Source organism: Anopheles darlingi, chromosome 3 (assembly GCF_943734745.1).
Source record: "Anopheles darlingi chromosome 3, idAnoDarlMG_H_01, whole genome shotgun sequence".
Lineage (NCBI taxonomy): Eukaryota > Metazoa > Arthropoda > Insecta > Diptera > Culicidae > Anopheles > Anopheles darlingi.
Genome location: NC_064875.1, coordinates 64,855,624 through 64,875,623, shown reverse-complemented (window position 1 = coordinate 64,875,623; position 20,000 = coordinate 64,855,624). Strand labels below are relative to the sequence as shown.

Genomic DNA, 20,000 nt, shown 5'->3' with positions numbered 1-20,000 from the left:
CATAAGTTGGTAGAGATCTTTAGATATTTTTTCCATCTCGAAACTCTTTATGCAATTGTAAGTTGCATCAACTGAAAATTGTCCGTTAGGAGTGTACGGAATCGCGATACTTTGAAGACGATTTTTGGACAGATTCAATGTGTTCAAATTCTGTGGAAGCGTTTCATTAGAAAGCGTAACATGGGACAGCATGTTTCGGGATAAATCTAGAATTTCTAGTTGCATAAATGAGCGAAACTTCTTCATCTCATCGAGATGAAGCCGATTGTTGGGGAGTATAATGAGCGTTGCATTAGCAAGGGTTTCTTCGGCGCAACGGGGCAACGCTTCGAGCTTATTGCTGACAACGTCGAAACGAAACAGACGCGGTAATCTCCACGCACAACAGTCCATAGAGGTTAATTGATTGTTCGACAGCTCCACCGACATCACTGAGTTCGAGACTAATGCACCCGAAACCGAAGTCATACTGTTGTTCTTCAGATCGATCTCAGTAAGAGACGTCATTGTGTTAAACAAATTAAAGTTTATGCCTCGAAGCAGATTGTTCTGCATTTGGAAGGTTGTAAGGCATGGGAATAGTTTCATATCAGTGCTGTAGTACAAGGAATGTATCCTGTTTTTGCTCAAGTTCATCAATTTAAGCTTCGGTAAACGTCCAATCGTATTTAGATTGACTGATTGTATTAGTGCATGCGAAATGTCCAGTTCAAGGAGCGACTTTAGATTACTCAGTGTTGGCGGTAGTTGCTGAAGACGACTGTGGACAGCCTTAAATTCGGTCATATTACAGTCAACTCCGAAAACTATCGTTCGGAGTAGTGTATCCCTCAGCATAATTATAGAAATACGACTTTTATCCTTAAAAGTGATGCTACGCATCGACGACCTTTCAATATCCATACTAATGGTCGCATTCATGGGTCTTCGACGTTCGAAGTTTTCGAAAAGACCACTATCCACGTGGGTAGCGCGCATGTTCCTTAACGTGATGAAGTCATACTTCTCCGGTATGTGATCTAGTACGAACGTGCCTTCCTTGCGAGGATCCCAGTTAGACAGAAAGCATTGCTGGTCCCTACATTCGAACTGAAATAGCCACGCCGGTTGGGATTGCTGTAGTAGCAAGCTATAATTCAACATACAACTATCAGACCACGAAGAGAATCCCGCACATTTGACTCACCATACTAGAACAATGAATGGTTTCAATATTGCTCTTCTGTGAGCACCTTTTTTTAAGTGACTTTCCATTCCGAAGCTCATTGACTAACTGCGAACAGCCTCTAAAGGGTCATATGAGCCAAAATCCATCTGATGTATTTTTAATATCTCTATACGCAGAAAAAAATAATTACAAACTCGGCTCGAATGGTATACAACGATCATATATCGAGTAGTCTCAGAAACACTTATCTCTCAATATGTTATGCGTAAAATGACATGATAGATATATTTGGCAATCCTATTGGTTGTTGATGTTAATGGATAAATCGCAAAGAACATGCTACCAATCTATGGCTCTAGCATGTAAGCAGGAAGCTGCATTTCGAATGAATATTCAAATTCCGAAGACCATCTTTTTCTTTTCAAACCCCCGACTATCGGCTCGTACATAAGGTGTACATCTTTCTCATAAATTTCGTTTTATTCTCATTTAAAATGTCTTCCTGGTTTCAAACAATCCATTTCTCTGCCTCTTTTCATTTTTGTATTTTTAGATTTTGTTCACGTGATCAACTAACAACTGGCCTTAGTATGAATACAATTCATATTCGATCTGTTTCCATCAAAATCTGAATTTACATCATATAAAATAGTGCAGTCTACAGGATTACCGAACATCAGCAGTTGGTAGAGATCTCTAGACACATCATCAAGGTCAAATTTTTTTATGCAATTGTTGCTTGCATCAATCGATAGTCGTGTACCGTTGGGAGTGTACGGAATCGCGATACTTTGAAGACGATTTTTGGACAGATTTAACATGTGAAGCCTCGGTGGAAGCGTTTCCTTAGAAAGCGTAACATGGGACAGCATGTTTCGAGATAAATCTAGAATTTCTAGTTGCATAAATGAGCGAAACTTCTTCATCTCATCCAGATGGAGCCGATTGTTGGGGAGTATAACCTGCGATGCATTAGTAAGGGTTTGCTGAAGACAGCGGGGCAACGCTTCGAGCTTATTGCTGGCAACGTCGAAACCGTGCAGACGCGGTAATCTCCACGCGCAACAGTCCATTGAGGTTAATTGATTGTTCGCAAGCTCCATCGATATCAATGAGTTCGAGATAAACACACCCGTAACGGCAGTCAAACTGTTGTCCTTCAGATTGATCTCAGTAAGCACGGTCATTGTGTTAAACATATTAAAGTCTATGCTTCGTAGCTGATTGTTTTGCATGTAGAAGTATGCAAGGCATGGAAACAACTCTATATCAGCAGTGTAGTACAAAGAATGTATCCTGTTTTTGCTCAAGTTTAGCAGCTCAAGCTTCGGTAAACTTCCGATCGTGTTTAGATTGACTGATTGTATTTGCGCATGCGTAATTTCCAGATATATGAGCGACTTAAGATTACTCAGAGTTGGAGGTAGCTGCTGAAGACGACTGTGAACAGCCTTAAATTCGGTCAGATTACAGTCAACTCCGAAAACTACCGAACGAAGTAAAGTATGTTTCAGAATAATTACAGAAAAACGGCTTTTATCATTAAAAGTGATGCTACGAATCGATGACTTCTCAATTTCCATACCGATTTTACTCGCATTTATAAGTCTATTGGCTTCAAATTTTTCGAAAAGATCACTATCCACGTGGGTGGCGCGCATGTTTCTTAAAAATATGTAATTAAAGTCATTAGGTATGTGATCCAGTACGAACGTGCCTTCCTTCCGAGGATCCCAGTTAGATAGTACGCATTGCCAGTCCTTATTACATTCGAACTGCAGCAATACCGACGGTGACGATTGCAGTAGAATGGAGCTAAATTTCAACAAGCAACTTTTAGACCACGAAGAGAATCACGCACATTTGACTCACCATACTAGAACAATGAATGGTTTCAATATTGCTCTTCTGTGAGCACCTTTTTTTAAGTGACTTTCCATTCCGAAGCTCATTGACTAACTGCGAACAGCCTCTAAAGGGTCATATGAGCCAAAATCCATCTGATGTATTTTTAATATCTCTATACGCAGAAAAAAATAGTTACAAACTCGGCTCGAATGGTGTACAACAATCACCTATAGATTAGTCCCGAATACACCCATCACTCAATATGTTATGCGTAAAAGTACATGATCGATATATTTGGCAATACAATTTCAGACGGTTTTTGTTGATGTTAATGGATAAATCGCCAAGAACATGCTACTAAGTTATGGCACTAGCTTGTAAGAAGGAAGCTACATAGATAGTTATTGTTCGAATGTTGAAAATCTATTTATCCTTTTATAGTTTTTTCACCGTCGGTATCAATACAAAATATCTCTCTTATAAATTCCACGAAATCCATCTGCCTGCTTGTTATTTCATTTTTATATTTTTCACTTTTGTTCACGTGATCAACTAACAACTGGCCTTAGTATGAATACAATTGATATTCGATCCGTTTCCGTCAAAATCTGAATAATCATCATATAAAATAGTGCAGTCTACAGGATTACCGAACATCAGCAGTTGGTAGAGATCTCTAGACACATCATCAAGCTCAAATTTTTTTATGCAATTGTTGCTTGCATCAATCGTTAGTCGTGTACCGTTGGGAGTGTACGGAATCGCGATACTTTGAAGACGATTTTTGGACAGATTTAACATGTGAAGCCTCGGTGGAAGCGTTTCATTAGAAAGCGTAACATACGACAAAATGTTTTGGGATAAATCTAGAATTTCTAGTTGCATAAATGAGCGAAACTTCTTCATTTCATCCAGATGAAGCCGATTTTTAGGGAGTATAACGAGCGATGCATTAGTAAGGGTTTCTTCGGCGCAACGGGGCAACGCTTCGAGCTTATTGCTGGCAACGTCGAAACGAAACAGACGCGGTAATCTCCACGCGCAACAGTCCATAGAGGTTAATTGATTGTTCGACAGCTCCACCGAAATCACTGAGTTCGAGACTAATGCACCCGAAACCGAAGTCATACTGTTATTCTTCAGATCGATGTTGATAAGAGACGTCATTGTATTAAACAAATTGAAGTTTATGCTTCGTAACTGATTGTTTTGCATGTAGAAGTATGCAAGGCATGGAAACAACTCTATATCAGTGCTGTAGTATAAAGAATGTATCCTGTTTTTGCTCAAGTTTAGCAGCTCAAGCTTCGGTAAACGCCCGATCGTATTTAGATTGACCGATTGTATCAGTGCATTCGTAATTTCCAGATGAACTAGGGATTTTAGATTACTCAGTGTTGGGGGTAGCTGCTGAAGGCGACTGTATACAACCTTAAGTCTCCTTATGTTATAATCAATTCCGAAAACTATCGATCGCAATAGAGTACGCTTAAGCAAAACAACCGAAAGCATACTTTTATCCTTAAAAGTGATGCTACGCATCGATGACTTCTCAATTTCTATAACGGTTCTACTCTCATTCTTGTGTCCTCGGCACACGAACTTTTTGAAAATATCACTATCCACGTGGGTGGCGCGCATGTTCCTCAAACATATGTATTCATATTCCTCCGGTATGTGATCCAGTACGAACGAGCCTTCTTTGTGAGGATCCCAGTTAGATAGATAGCATTGCTGGTCCCTACATTCGAACTGAAACAACCACGACGGCTTGGATTGCAGCAGTACCAAGCTAAAATACGACACGCACTATCAGACCACGAAGAGAATAACACAATTGACTCACCATACTAGAATCAGGAAAGATTTTAACATCGATCTTCTGCGAGCACTCCGTAATGATTGACTATTCATTCCAAAGCTCATAGACCAACTGCTCGTGGCAGATAGACACCTCCACAAATAGCAAGTTGTTTATCATAGCTGGATTTGATCAGCTAATATTATTAGGCTGGGAATCATCAGAAGAGAGTGGGAAAACGCACGTGTTTCCTGCAGTCCAGCTGATTTCTTTTTAATTTCCGTTGTACGTAGACAAAATTAACTCTAAACTCGTCTCGAATGGTAAACAACAATCATCCGTAGACTACAGACTAAAATACACTAATCCCTCGATGAGTAGAGGAGACATAGTCGATAGCGGTTCATGCGTCGAGACCTCGAGACCTCAAATCTTATTTCAGTGGTAATGGTGATGTTAATGGATAAATAACAGTGAATATGCTACCAATTTGAAAACCTAGGTTGTAAGCGGATATAGACTATGAATATTCTGCTTTGGTCCAGCTCGCTTTTCGGAAAAATTGTCCAGTCTATTAGCAGAATGTGCTCTTCGAAACCAAGCCATGCGAATGCCACGAGAAATCCGAAAAATAAGAATGGGAGTTATTTTGTGAATTCTTCTGGTAAATGGAACGGACGGGAAAGATTGATAGATAGTTCTAATTGCTCGGTGTTAGGACCGCTTTGGCAGGGCTCCGCCGTCGAGCCTAAAAGGCAAAGCATCGTAGAAGACTTGGGCATGATGCACAGGAGTGGGGCGCTCAACAGCTCAGAGAAGCGTATACTTCGTACGTCTACGAGAAGCGTACATGTGCTGGGCATGGCAAGAACCGCGCGATTCAGAATCACGTGGCAGTTGGTGTGATAGCAGCAATTATCCCTATCACGCCTGGTAAGATGGGTTGCTACAGGACGCGGTGAGGCTGAATTCAACAGAAACAGCGGTTAAGGCACGATGGGAGTTTTTGGTCAAATTCAAATTGAAAAATGGACAGCACCCTCAGAAAAAAAGCTCGCGGTTTTGCCTTTTCCCGGCCGGGAAAAAACGCCGACCACTTGAGGATGATTAATCAATACCACAAAAAGCGGAAAATACCAAAAAAGCGAGTCGGAATGCTTGGAATTGGCAATTATTCGACTCACAACGGATCCAGACGCCGAAAATAACGAGAAACGGACCCCAGATTTTTCTACTCCTAAAGCCGCAGTGATATAAACGACGATCACAAGTATTACAGTGATGGCCGATAAAATATGAAAATTTTGCACCACAAAAGCAAACTTTTTAACAAAAATCCAAGCATAAAGTGGACCACACCCTTGTTGTTTTCGATGACTGGTGATTTTGTGGAACTCGGAAAAGCGTAAAAACTTCTGGAAAATCGTGTTTTAATTACGTGTTTCTACAAAGTTCTGACTCGTTGAACAACCTCAAGAACAAGAAGCGATCATAATGTCCAGCGGTGGAGGAAACAGCGATCAGCTGAAACAGTTTTCACAGATTACCGGCGCATCCGAGGAGCGGGCCAAATTTTACTTGGATGCCGCTAACGGGGAGTTGCAGGTAATTGGAAAACAGCGCAATCGTTATCTTGCGTTCATATCTACCCCACCGTTGTTGTGTTTATTGGCGTTTCCAGGCAGCGTTGTCGAACTTTTATGAGGGCGAAATCGAAGAGGCCGACATATCGGACGAGGAGAATCCGCCAGCCGACGCGGGATCGATTCAGTTTTCGCGAGCAGAACCGAAGGCAAAGACAAAGAAGCTACCAAAATCACAATCAAAGTAAGGCGCGATTTCCACATAATATACCCACATGGGTTACCATAGCCATTACAATGACGTGTTCCGCGTGATCTTTTCTTCCAGCATTGCCACACTGCGGACGTTGAATTCTTCTTCGTCGGAGGATGAGGAAGAGCAGGGGCAGGCGTTCTATGCCGGTGGATCGGAACGTTCGGGACAGCAGGTGCTGGGACCACCGCGTAAAAATCCGATCAAGGATTACGTGTCGGAAATATTCCGCTCCGCACAGCAGGGCCACCTAGAGACGATGGACATGTCGGAGGAAAGTGGCGGTTCCAGCTCATCGCTGTACGCCGGTACGGGCTATCGGCTCGGCCAGACGGAAGACGATCACCAGGAGATTCCGTCGCGTAGCTCCCGTGCCTCACGGTCCGAGCATCAGCATGAGATAGTAACGCTCACGCTCTGGCGCCAGGGTTTCGTCATCAACGACGGCGAGTTGCGTCGCTACGAAGATCCGGCTAATAAGGAATTTTTCGAATCCATCACTCGGGGCGAGATTCCGGAAGAGCTGCGCTCCAAGGGTCCCACGATGATACGCGTTGATTTGAAGGATAATCGACATGAGGAGTACGTTAAGCGCAGCGCACCCTTTAAGGCTTTCGGTGGTTCTGGCCAAACGTTGGGAAGTCCCGTCCCACCGATGACCTCAGGCAGCACTGCAAGTACCAGCAGCAGTGGCAGTAGCAGCAGCACTGCCGCTGGTGGCAATAATGCGGAAAACGAAAAACGTGCGACCGACCAACTGGCGGTGGATAGCAGCCAGCCCACGACGGGGCTGCAGATTCGATTGGCTGATGGAAGCCGCCTCTCGGCTCGGTTCAACCAGACGCACACAATCAACGATGTACGCACGTTCATTACCACCGCTCGGCCCCAGTACGCGGCACAAGGCTTTACGCTGCTGACCACGTTCCCGAGTAAGGAACTGACCGATGACGCTCAAACAATAAAGGATGCCGGCCTACTGAATGCTGCCATCATGCAGCGACTGAAATAGGATGGACAGGGCAGACGGTGTGGTGATCGCGATGTGTGATGTTAGTTTTCACGATTCGTTTTCGGTCATCATTAAAATTGGGAAGCTTAGATTGTGATCCCCAATGATGGTGGCGAGCCCCACTTTTCCTCGACATTACGCGAAGGGGCCGTGGAGAGATGCGAGAGCGCCGGGTGCCGGTTTTGTGGCTTCATGAAATACATGCAATGATCATAATCGAAATAAGCAAGATATAGAGCTACTATCGTCGATTAAGCATATCCTGTAACTGTTCAAAAACTCTCATCCTTTGATTTCGGTACATTTCTGTTGATTTTAATGTTTAATTTATTACTTGATTGAATGAAAGAAAGTGTTATCTTCGGCCATTGACTAGCAGCATCACACAGACTGGGGGGATGGGGGACACGCTTAATTTATCACGGCATATTCATTCTCTTTGTGTCGCGTGGCACTCTTTGCTAAAATTTAAAACTTTTCTCTCCTCGAAATGCTTAATCACAAAACGCAGTAACAACGAATCCTTCAAAACATGGACCAGAGGGCATCGAAGTAGGCTCGGTCGGGTTTGTTTGTACCATCCTTTGAGTAGCTCCGCTCGTGCAGTTGACCGTTGTAGCCACGTAAGAAAATAAAGAAGCCTCCGGCGTCTAGCAGGAGCGTGCCGCAGTTACGACCGTCCCATCGTTTAAAAAGCCGTTGGCATCATGCCCATCGCCTCCAGGAATTGGCCCATCGGTGACTGCTTCACACCAACGATCTCCACAGCATTCGTAATCTTGTTCTTGATGTTACGCAGTCGCAGCGATGCATGGACGAAGGTCACTGTGGAGTAAGGAGGGAGATTGAAACCTAAGTACCTGTCCGATAAGTCCTGCCGTGTATCTCCGCGGCTAGATGTGCACTTACAAACAAACGGAAGCAGTACAGCGAATGCCACAATCAGCACGGAATCGAAGAGATACAGGACGAAATAACCCCCGCCCAGTGTTCCCGCAAGGATGGCCCACTTGTTCGGTAGCTGGTTCGGATCGGCACCCACGGAACGGCGAGCATCCTGAGCAAAGAACCGCACAAACACGTACACCAGAGCAACGATGACCGTTAGTCCGAGCAGAACCTTCATGGGATGAAGCAAACCAACGAGCAGAAAGACGGCCGCGCTCATCAGGAAGTAGTTGGTTTGGTAGTACAGTAGATTGCTGACCACCCGATTGCCCCACTTCTCCCAGTCCTGGAAGTTGGGCAACTGAAAGCGGGCCGATTCCATGAGAAAGTCGCTCAACGATCGAAGCGGCGCCAGATGCAGGTTGTCCAGCGCGCCCGTGTTTGCGTTGGTTGAGGTCATGATGATGACGACGACGGTGATGCAGCGGAGTAGGACTTTGGTTGTGAGTCACCTGGCCGTTCAGCAGCTCCAAGCCAGAACGTTCTGTGTAATTGAAGATGTGATGTGGACAGAGAGAAAAAAATGAGAAAATTGCAACCACTTAGCGCACGCACGATGATGATGCACCGAGAGGTTTGTGCGGATGAAAGTTAGTTCTGGCTAAAAATATCCACCGGACGGGGATGGCTTACCGTGGGAGCTTAAAATTGCGAGTAAAAATCGAAAACCTTCTTCTTTCTGGTGATGACCGGGATTTCATGGGTGATGGAGGAGGAGGAGGAGGAGGAGGAGTTGTTTTTGGGGCGGGCGAGAATGTTTTAACCTCATCCCCAACGGGCGAAATGTTCGCGCCTTCTTCCAGCGGGAGTACGCCTTTCAGGTGCACTTGCAGCATTATCTGAAATGTGTAAAACATTTTAGAAAACATTTTCACCCACTTTATTGGTTCCATTTCCATGAAGTGTGAGTGGGAAATAGGAAAATTTGTCAATATTCCCCTCAACCAGGTGGTATAAACTCGCCGATTTTCGCCGCGGTGCGCATGTGTGCGTGTCGCAGGAGGCCGCGACGGCTATCATCATCGTGGTGTGCGGGGATTTTTCCTCGGTCCTCGGTCGCAGGAGGAAAAGGCGTCGTCGTTATCCCGTGAAAAGTAAGAAGCCAGCAGCGAAAAAGCGTGCCGAAAAGCGTTGCTAGCCGCCCGCGAAGATGTGGCCGACGAATGTGTGAATGAGTTTCGTGTGTGCGAGAGTGGTGCGTGCGTGAAAAGGTGGCGAACTTTTTTCCATTTTTGCAGCGGCAGGCATAATCGCGTGAGTACTACGTGACCGAAAAAAATCGGACCCCTCGGATGTGCGAGGGGAACAGAGAAGGGCCGATCGAAACCAGCGAGCCAGCCGCAAGTGTGCAAGAGTGAGAGAACGAACGAACGAACGAAAGATAGAACGAAAGGACGAGTGAGCGAGCGAGCGAGCGAACGTACGAGCGTGCGAGCGAGCGAGCGAGCGAGTGAACGCGTGCAAGGAAAAGAGCAAGAGCGAGTGAACGCGTGCGAGGAAAAGAGCAAGAGCGAGTGGTGTGTGCTGCTGTGTGTGTGTGTGTGAGGCGTATGGTGTGAATCTCGTGTGCACGCGCCGCCTTCCTTCTTCCACCAAACCAGAGCAAAGCACACCGAAAATTATTTGATGCACGTTCTGAACGTCGCTTAATCACCGCCGCTGCCGCCGCCGCCGCCGCCGCCGCCACCGGCCTTCGCCAGAAAAGTAAGAGGACGACCTCCAAGCACCAACAAGAGGCCGTCGTCAACAACGACAGCAACAGCAACAAGGATAACACGAGATACCGGCGGAAAGAGGAAGAAAACGAAACCGTCGAAGTGGTGGAAAGTTTGTTTTGCCCGGCGCCTCCTTCGATCGCGAGACCGTTTTCAGGTGGAAATATAAAACCACCACCAAGGAGCAGCAGCAGCAGCATCGGGTAGCTAGATGAAACACGAGATGGATCCAACCGGCACGGTGATGGTAGCGGAGGAGGAAGGCGATGAAGCGGTCGAGATCCCGCTGGAAGAGGACGGTACGCTGCTCCTGTCGACACTGCAGGCCCAGTTCTATGGGGCCTGTGGACTCAAGTATCGCAATCCGGAGAACAAGGTTATCCGCGGAGTTCGGCTGAACGATGGCAAGCTACACCCGTTCTCGCCCGATTCCGGCTGGGGCAACCACGTGTACATCTGCGTGTTTCCCAAGGAGAACAAGCGCAAGAGCGACGATCGGCTCGAGAACTCGACACCCAAAACCAAGCGCATCGAGAGCCGGAACCGCACGACGACCGATCTGATCGTGCTGGGACTGCCGTGGAAGACGACCGAGGAGCGGCTGCGCGAGTACTTCGAGAGCTTCGGCGAGCTGCTGGTGGTGCAGCTGAAGAAGGACGCCAACACGGGCCAATCGAAGGGCTACGGGTTCATCCGGTTCGCCCGGTTCGAGTGCCAGATGAAGGTGCTGTCGAAGCGCCACCTAATCGATAGCCGGTGGTGCGACGTGAAGGTGCCGAGCAGCAAGGATCAGATGCAGCATCAGATGCCGAGCAAGATCTTTCTCGGCCGGCTGACGGAGGACATCAATGCGGACGACATCCGGGGCTACTTCAGCAAGTACGGCGAGGTCGCGGACGTGTTCATCCCGAAGCCGTTCCGTGCGTTCGCGTTCGTCACGTTCATGGATCCGCACGTGGCCCAGAGCCTGTGCGGCGAGGATCACCTGATCAAGAGCACCTCGGTGTACGTGTCGACGGCGTCGCCCCGGCCCGAGCACGGCCGGTACCGGGGCAAGAATCAGATGGGAGCAGGAGGCGTAGGCGGTGGTAGTGGCAATGGTCCCTCGTCCTCGGGCTACGGCAGCGGTGGAGGTGAGCACGTTGGTGGGGTTGGTAGTCGCGGAGGTGTTGGTGTCGTTGGTGGTGAGGGAAACGAGTACTGTGGTGGTCCGCATGGCCATGGCCATGGCCATGGTCATGCTCATGGTCATCCGGGTGGCCATCATCCGAACAATAGCTATCATCACCATCACCATCACGGTGGTGGTGGCCCGGGCCCGGGCCCGGGGGGGTACAACAATATGCCACAGGTGGCGGGCGGCGGTGGCGGCGGCGGCGGTGGTAGTGGCAATCAGCGGCCAGTGTGGAACTACAACGAGTACACCACGCAGAACCGGCAGAATAACAGCAACATCGACTCGATGCCAAACCTGCAGGCCCTCGGGCTCAATTCGAACGGTCCGAATGGGCAGGGTGGTGGTGGATCGGGCGGTGGTGGTCACCATGGCGGTGGCATGGGTAATCACCTGAGTGGTAGCGGTGGACCCGGTCCCGGACCGCACGGTGGACCGGGAGCGGCAGTCGGCAACATGAACCTCAATCAGATGCCCATCAACCCGGCCATCATAGCGGCCGCCCTCAGCCAGTGGAGCCTGATCGGGAACCAGATGCAGAATTCGGCGGCCACCGCGCACGGTGGTGGCGTCGCTGGACCAGGCGGACCGGGTGGCCATCCGGGACCGGGTGGTCATCCGGGAGGCGGTCCAGTAGGACCGGCTGTGGCCGGTGGTGGTGTACCTCCCGGACCACCGGGTGGTGCTGGCCCCGGTCCCGGTCCCGGCGTGCCGGGTCCCGGTGGTCCGGGTCCCGAGTATCTGTCATGGAATGGAAACGGAGGCAACGGGGTACCGGGGGCTCCCGGTGGTGGTCCCTCGGTTGTCAGTGGTGCTGGTGATGGTGGAAGCGGTGGAAATGGCCGGGTCGAACCAAACCGTCAATGAGATTCAATCCCTTCTACTACTATTACTACTACTACCGCTTCTACTTCTACTACTACTGTTGTTACTGCTGCTACTACTCTTACCCCTACCCCTATCCCTTCTCCACCCTTGTCCACCACCATCACCGGTACCGCGGGCGACCAGAGCAGTCGTCGTCCTCTATCACCCCACCGTCGTCGTCGTCCTAGTCGTCGTCGGAGCACCGGTGGCAGTAGTAGCGAGAGCACGGCCCAGGAAGTCGATCGATCGAGCCTCTTTTACGCGAATCCCGGCCCACCCCCGTCGGCACCTACACTCTCCGGCCGAAAACCAGGTGTGTGTGTGTTTGCGTGTGTGCGTGTGTGCTTGTGTGCTTGTGTGAGTGCGTGTGTTTAAGAGTGCGCGTGTGTAGTTGAGTGATTGCGAGTGTCTTCTCCCACCCCCCACCGAACACCGAACCGAACAACAGAAAATAGACAGAACAGAACCGAGCCCCCAACAATTGTCACTGGAGGAGAGAAATTAGTTTTAATTTTAGTTCAACTCTTCTCTTAATTCTTCATGTTATTCTTCTTATTTTCCGCTGCCCCGTTTTTCAAACAACTATTACCACCACCACTACTACTACTACTATCATTACTACTTCTTCTTCTTCTTCTCCCGTTATGGCCCCCGACTTGGAATGCTTGACTGTCCCTTATTACAGCAGCGATTGTGTACGATTGATTGACTCCTGCTCCTGACTACACGGGAGCAGCACACCCTCTAAACGCCTTCAATAAACACCATCCTGCTGGTGACCGGGCTACTGATACTGATGATTTTCTCCTATTTTTTTTCTCTTCACTCTATTCTTACTCTCTAGATGGACGAAGCCGAAGCTGTGTGCGTGTGTGCGAGTATGAGGAGGGTCCTTACTGAAACGGGACAATCCTTATCGTACCGCAAGCTCAAAGCAGAAGAAGAAGAAGAACAACAACAACAACAACTCCACAGGCGGCCTGCATGTTGATGTGAACCAAAAGCAAACCTCCCTCAACCCTCCCCTATTCGCGTTGCTGCGGCTTCTCGCGGAATGATGGATCTTGGATCTGGTTGTTCTGCACTGCTGCTGCTCCACACCGTAACATGATGAGCCCGAAGAAAGGAACTGGCCACACCGCCATCGCTACGACCAACACCACTACCCCCACCACCACCACTACCATCATCATCATCATCGTTACCATCACGAGACAACTCTGATTTGTTGCGTTTTCGCGTGACGGAATCCTTTCTACTCTACCTTCTCTAATCTAACGATTATGACGGATGGATGCCTGCGGGTGCTGAGAATGGATGGTAATAGGTTGGATGATGCTCGCTCCTCCCGTATGTGTAGCGGTTACTATTAGGTAGTAGTAGTAGCAATCGTAGTAGCCCGGCGGTAGACTAAAGACTACTTTGCGTGTTTGTTTGTGTGTATCTCTTTGGATATGTGCGTGTGTGTGTGCGTGTGTGCGAATGAACGGCGACGACGACGATTTGAAAAAAAATCTAGAACATAGGGAATAAAAATCGCGATTGCGTTTCTCTTACGCTCTTCGATTCTTGTGCTTGTTTAAAAACACAACGGAAAATACTAAAAAATAAGCAAAAAATATAACAATAGCATTATGAACGTGTGTTTGTGTGTGTGCGTGTTTGCGTGTTGTGTGTGTGTGTGTGTGTGTGTGTATTGATTGTGTGACAAAAGAGAGATAGAGAGAAAACAAGAAGAAAAAGCAGGAACAAAATCACCCGCGTGGTTGCTTTGGTTTCCCCCGTTCAACATCAGCAGCAGAGCGCCGCATCAGCAGTATAGAAATAGAATGCACGAGTTTCGAGACGATTGAACGAGAAAAAGAGTGTGCGTTTGATCGAGAGGCTGATGAGATGTTCGTAATCTAACTATCTAAGGTGAAATCGTGACGAGACGAAAAGTGCGCGCAATGTATGTTGAGCAAGATCGAGACAACAACAATAGCAGATGGCATGAAAACTGGAGTAAAAAAAGCATTAAAAATATTAAAACTAAATGATTGGACCTCGCTTTTTTATTTAGCTGACGAAAGAAATACTGAACAACGACCACCGTCTCTCCACGTGTGACATGACATGCATGTGACATGCTCCGTGTTGCCAGGGGAAACCAAGTTAAACACTCCTTGCAGAGGATGAAAAACAATCTCGCGAAAGACAACTGTTTCAACTTCTACATTTATTGAACCATTTTGGGGAGACGAATGGGTGATTCATACATAGTCCCAAGAAGCGGCACAGGTAAAATCATTTTTGAATATTTTTGCAACTTCTGTTGGTGTGTATAGGCATGTAGGGGTATGTATATGCGGTACTATATTAATCTGAAACTCGATCTCACAGAGAATCTGCGCGTTGCTTTTGCTTGAAGCATATACCAATGTTGAACAATTTCGTGTGTATATATAATTATCATATCTTGTGGTATTCCTCCACGTTGTTCTGATGATTGCAAATGATTTAACTTTGCAATAGGCCACATGTTCCGTGCTTCAGAAGCAGGCTTTGTGGCCAGCAGCAGAAATACTTTCTGCTTTCACAGAAGAAGCCTCAGAATAAGCAGCAGTTTTACATGGATGCTGAATTCTTACACCAGTCCAATTCAAACATTCAGAAGAGTATTTAGTCGGCGACGACTCTGGGTTTTTATGGATTATGTGGCATTAATAGTTGCATGCATAGGGTATTTATATATAGGCTTACACATCATTCCATGCTTTTCTTTAGAATCGCAATGCACTATGCGGATGTAAAACTGGACCACCGCCATAAGTAACAACGATCAACAATTAATGCTTTCCCGGGTGGGGGTTTACAATGATGTGTGTTTGTTCCTGTCTGTTCAGCTGTTTAGTAAGTGTTTCGAATTATGGTTCACGCCAGTTATAACTTTAATATAGTAACATTTTGCCCTTCGGAAGGATTCGGTTCACATTTTCCGTTTGTCTGCTTCTAATGTTGACATCGTTTAAACTAACAGCGAAAGCCGTACTAATATGGTAGCATTTTCGTAAAGTTTTCTGATTGTGTAAATAGACACATTGCGTGTTCACTTGAAAGTGCGTTGAGTCACGAGATATGGGGGATACGTTTCGATAATCATACACATTTGGTTGGGTGGCATTCCAGCAGAACTGCTCTATTCCACAGACAGTCGCGTATGTCCTTTGTCTCTCGGGTTGCTTGTATATTATATTTATACTCCTTATCAGATTATCTTCTATACGATCAGTCACCAACGGCCCTGCCATGTTGTGCTCTTGGTATGCACACTAATTATTGTCATAACACGGGATCGAGACGCCTTCTGGCACGCATTCCTCCTTTCTATGCATCCTTTGGATGCGTCCTGCGAAGACCTTTTGCCGAAGAGACGAGTATTGCGTGAGCTGTTTTGCACACTTCTCTTCAAGTATTCGTCATTTGTGGAAGATACTTTCGACGCCTTCGCCGGGCTGACTCAGTCCCCAGTTCACTTAGTGATGTGAAACCCTCCTTCCGTTCTCTGTAAAATCATCTAATTGACTTCAACTACAATCAATGTCTCGAGCAATCAGGAGATTAGAGTAATGGAGTTAATCCAGGATATTGACAGACGTGTGTTTTGAGGTATTGTGTAGGTTTAGAAATTCGAAATAGAAATTGGTTTCATCTCTTACCCCCAATAGTTTTGAGATTTGCGAAAATATCCGAATGAATTCTGTAGATGAAGTGTTGGTGTAGTTGTGACACTCTTCAGAACACTGTGACTGACTTCTTTAAACCGTAGCGTCTTCTCTGTTGAAGATTTACATATGATTGTGCAACTTTCCACCTGTGTTTCTACGATTGAAAATATGCTGCATAGTTACCACACACAACAGTCGTAGCATAGCCAACGTGATCTAGTCATTTCGCTGGATAATGCACACAGAACTGCTTTCCGGATAGGGTCCTCATTCGTACGGTCGGTGCACGTGCAGCATCACGCCTTTTTACAAAATACCACAAGTGCAGTAGAATTTTGAAATGGGTTAAAATTGAAACAAAACGTCTCTCTTTCTCGAGAGAGGAGCAAATGGACCAAAAAAAGAAAAACATGAGAAATAATATATTTCCATTTCCTTCTTGGAAGAAATTAAATGGTTTGTAACAAAGAAAAAGTAAAACTATAACCTACACAGATAACCGTACAAAAACATGTTATTTTCATTTTTTTTGTAACCGCGAATCAACGAACTTCATAACACAGATTGAATGAATATTTTGTTGGACACCTTGGCACGTGCCGTATCATAGCGCGGTGCCCATACACGAGCTCCGATGCTGACGTGTCCAAGTCGCGCCCTACAACTACCACAAATCATAATCACACGCGATTGAGACCGAAGTAAGAGAACTAGCAACAGATTCGGCCGATGGCGATTGTGTGATGACTAATGAGAAATGCCTGAACAAGGAGGTGGGAGTGTGGGGTAAGAGGGGGTGATTTAAAATAAATTACATCCATTACTGATACCTAGAAGCTAACGAAAGTGTCCGTGTAAACCCGTCTCGATCTCCGACACCCTTTAGCCTGCAAGGCAAGCCAAGGGCAAACAGGACCATTAGATGGTCACTCTGCGCGTTAACTCGACCAAGGAACGCGAACGAATCTACGAAACGCCTGCCTACGTGCGCGAACACGAATATGGCCGTCTATTGTAAGCGTTATTGGCTACGCCACGGTTGTACTACCTAGCTCAACCTCCTTGCTCCTTACGGGTTCTGCTAGACTTTCTAGAATGTTTTTTTCACAGAACGGTATGCACCTCCTGTCGCTTCTGCGTCTCCTCCTTTCTATTGTGCTGAATACTGGAGCCAAGCTCCAATCACCATCACCCTACAGCAGCATCGTCGAATTGTGCGCCTTTGTTGGTGGAGAAGAGATTCAAAAGTCACGCCCCATAGGTAACATCTGTTGCTGCATTTTTTCCGGGAAAAGTCGATAAACAATCGGTCGGTCCTTAGTCTGAGCCATGCGCGCTATCATTGGGTTGGATTTGTAGGTGTGGGTGGAAATCCGATTAGCATTCGCGATGATTATGCTTTTACCGCGATCGGTGATCGCGTGGTATCGATGACACCGCCCGGACCGGGCAGTGCGCTCGGTTTGCCCATCAGGTACGTGTCCATCTGCCGGGCTGCCTGGCGTCCCTCGGAGATGGCCCACACCACCAGCGACTGGCCGCGGCGACAGTCACCGGCAGCGAATACCTTAGGATTGGCGGTACCGTACATTCCGACGCTCGTCTTGATGTTGCCTCTACCATCCAGCTCCAGATCTGTGAAGCGTACGAGAGCGAAAAGGAGAGCATGAAGAAAATGTATTGTGCGCCAGCAGCCTCCAACAGGAAAAGCAGAACTTACTCATCTCGGTTGGGGCAAGCTTCTCCGGGCCAAGGAAACCCATCGCCAGCAGAATCAAATCGGCCGGATAGTACTTCTCCGAGCCGGCCACTTCCTTCATGCTCCACTGACCGGTGGGTGTCTTGGTCCACTCGACCTCGACCGTGTTGACGCCCTTGATGTGCCCGTTGCCATCGCTGACGAACTCTTTCGTCGTCGTGGAATACTGGCGCGGATCCTTACCCCACTTGACGCGCACCTCCTCGTGGCCATAATCGACACTGTGAAATGAAGCAAGATACAACTGTGCTGTTAGCACGCTATTCTCAATTCCAAATGCATCCCGACCGAGATGTAAGACTTACCGGAAGATACGTGGCCATTGGGGCCACGGGTTATCCTGGGCACGCTTCTCAGCAGGAACGGGCAGAATCTCGAAGGTCGTGATCGTTTTGGCACCCTGGCGCAGCGATGTGGCAATGCAATCGCACCCGGTATCACCTCCACCAATAACGATCACATCCTTACCCTCGGCCGAGATCCAATCAGGCCGTGAACCAAGCAGCTTCTTCTGGCTCGCCTCCAGGAACTCCATGGCGAAATGGATGCCCTTCAGGTCACGATTGGGCAAGTTCAGATCCCGGGGCCAGGTGGCACCGGTTGTGAAGAGCACCGCATCGTACTCCTTCTCCAGCTGCGATCCCTGCACGTCCTTGCCGATGTGCACGTTGCAGCGGAACTCGATACCTTCAGCCACCATGAGATCGAGACGTCGCTGGACCACCTCCTTGGAGAGCTTCATCGTCGGAATGCCGTACTGTAGCAGGCCACCGGGGCGATCGTTTCGCTCGAACACCGTCACTAGATGGCCGGCCTTGTTGAGCTGTTGAGCTGCAGCCAAACCGGCCGGTCCCGAGCCGACGATGGCGACACGCTTACCGCTGCGCACCGACGGTACCTGTGGTTTGATCCAGCCCTGCTCGAACGCATGATCGATGATGGCACATTCAATATTCTTGATCGTGACGGCCGGCTCGGAGATACCGAGCACACACGCACCCTCGCACGGTGCCGGACAAACGCGTCCGGTGAACTCGGGGAAGTTGTTTGTCTGCAGCAGCTGATTGATCGCTTCCTGCCAGTTACCGTGGAACACGAGATCGTTCCACTTCGGAATGATGTTGCCGAGCGGGCAGCCGTGCGAGTTCGATTGGCAGAACGGTACGCCACACTCCATGCAGCGGGCCGCCTGAACCTTCAGGTTCTGGCGAACGTGCGGGAAATTGAACACTTCCTTCCAGTCCTTCTGCCGCTCGGCTGCGTTGCGGTAGACGGTTGTCTCGCGCTTGTACTTGATGAAGCCCCGGGTTTTGTCCAATACCTGATCGAGCTTCTTCTTAGCAAGTGCCGCATCCTGGATCGACTCTTCGATGTCCTTCAGCTGCGGTTCTTTCTGGTGACCGTTGGTCGCCGGGACAGCCGCCTTCACAACGCTCTTTTCTTTCAGCGCCTTCAGTGCCTTCTGGTACTCGTACGGGAACACCTTGACGAACTGTTGGCATGGTTCGGGCCACTTTGAGAGCAGCTCCTTCGCCACCTCCGAGCCCGTTTCGACGACAAACTCCTGCAGCAGATCCTTCACCGTCTGACGATCCTCGTCGAGCTCCAGTCCGAGCAGTTCCACCATACCGGGGTTCACCTTCGAACGGAACGTGCCATCGACATCTAGCACGTAGGCAATGCCACCCGACATACCGGCCGCAAAGTTACGTCCCGTCAGTCCGAGAATCAGAACCATTCCGCCCGTCATGTATTCGCAACCATGATCACCGACACCCTCGACCACGGCCGTCACACCCGAGTTGCGCACACAGAAGCGCTCAGCAGCGATACCGCGGAAGTACGCACGACCGGAAGTGGCTCCGTACAGGCATACGTTGCCAACGATCACGTTCAGGTGCGATTCGAAGGTTGTGCCAGCCGGTGGTCGGATTACGATCGTACCACCCGACAAACTCTTGCCGACGTAATCGTTCGCATCGCCATCAAGCGTCATCTTGACTCCCTTCACCAGGAATGCCCCGAAGCTCTGACCAGCCGATCCAGTGAGGTTGATGTTAATGGAGCGCCCATCGGGCAGTCCTGCATCACCATAGCGACGGGCAATCTCATAGCTGAGCGTACTCGAGAAGGCACGCTCCTCGTTGTTGATCTTCATGTCGATC

General features: G+C 48.2%; 4 protein-coding genes across 5 annotated transcripts in view; 2 read left to right on the top strand and 2 right to left on the bottom strand.

Annotated features, from left to right (window-relative positions):
- Positions 1 to 6,170: 6,170 nt before the first annotated feature.
- Positions 6,171 to 7,993, top strand: LOC125954472 (NSFL1 cofactor p47). Its single transcript, XM_049684843.1, has 3 exons — positions 6,171 to 6,422; positions 6,499 to 6,644; positions 6,729 to 7,993. Exons 1-3 carry the CDS (start codon positions 6,312 to 6,314, stop codon positions 7,663 to 7,665), a joined length of 1,194 nt encoding a protein of 397 aa, XP_049540800.1. The 5' UTR covers positions 6,171 to 6,311; the 3' UTR covers positions 7,666 to 7,993.
- Positions 7,994 to 8,064: 71 nt separating this feature from the next.
- On the bottom strand, positions 8,065 to 9,381 carry LOC125954517 (PRA1 family protein 3). The gene is made up of 3 exons (XM_049684907.1): positions 9,247 to 9,381; positions 8,575 to 9,097; positions 8,065 to 8,490 (listed from the first exon to the last, which is right to left on the bottom strand). The coding sequence occupies exons 2-3, from the start codon at positions 9,011 to 9,013 to the stop codon at positions 8,354 to 8,356; spliced, it is 576 nt and encodes a 191-aa protein (XP_049540864.1). The 5' UTR covers positions 9,014 to 9,097; positions 9,247 to 9,381; the 3' UTR covers positions 8,065 to 8,353.
- Positions 9,382 to 9,642: 261 nt separating this feature from the next.
- LOC125954441 (TAR DNA-binding protein 43-like) lies at positions 9,643 to 14,434 on the top strand. The gene is made up of 2 exons (XM_049684795.1): positions 9,643 to 12,682; positions 13,214 to 14,434. Exon 1 carries the CDS (start codon positions 10,540 to 10,542, stop codon positions 12,367 to 12,369), a length of 1,830 nt encoding a protein of 609 aa, XP_049540752.1. The 5' UTR covers positions 9,643 to 10,539; the 3' UTR covers positions 12,370 to 12,682; positions 13,214 to 14,434.
- Positions 14,435 to 16,483: 2,049 nt separating this feature from the next.
- The window catches only part of LOC125954403 (uncharacterized), a 23,003-nt gene continuing 19,486 nt past the window's right edge, over positions 16,484 to 20,000 (bottom strand). For both annotated transcript variants that reach the window (XM_049684667.1, XM_049684668.1), the window contains exons 10-12: positions 18,141 to 20,000; positions 17,797 to 18,056; positions 16,484 to 17,711 (exon numbers count right to left, since the gene is read on the bottom strand). The exon at positions 18,141 to 20,000 is cut by the window's right edge and continues 510 nt beyond it. In XM_049684667.1, coding sequence (XP_049540624.1) covers positions 17,470 to 17,711; positions 17,797 to 18,056; positions 18,141 to 20,000 — 2,362 coding nt within the window. In that variant the 3' untranslated portion in view covers positions 16,484 to 17,469. The remainder of the gene's footprint in view (positions 17,712 to 17,796; positions 18,057 to 18,140) is intronic.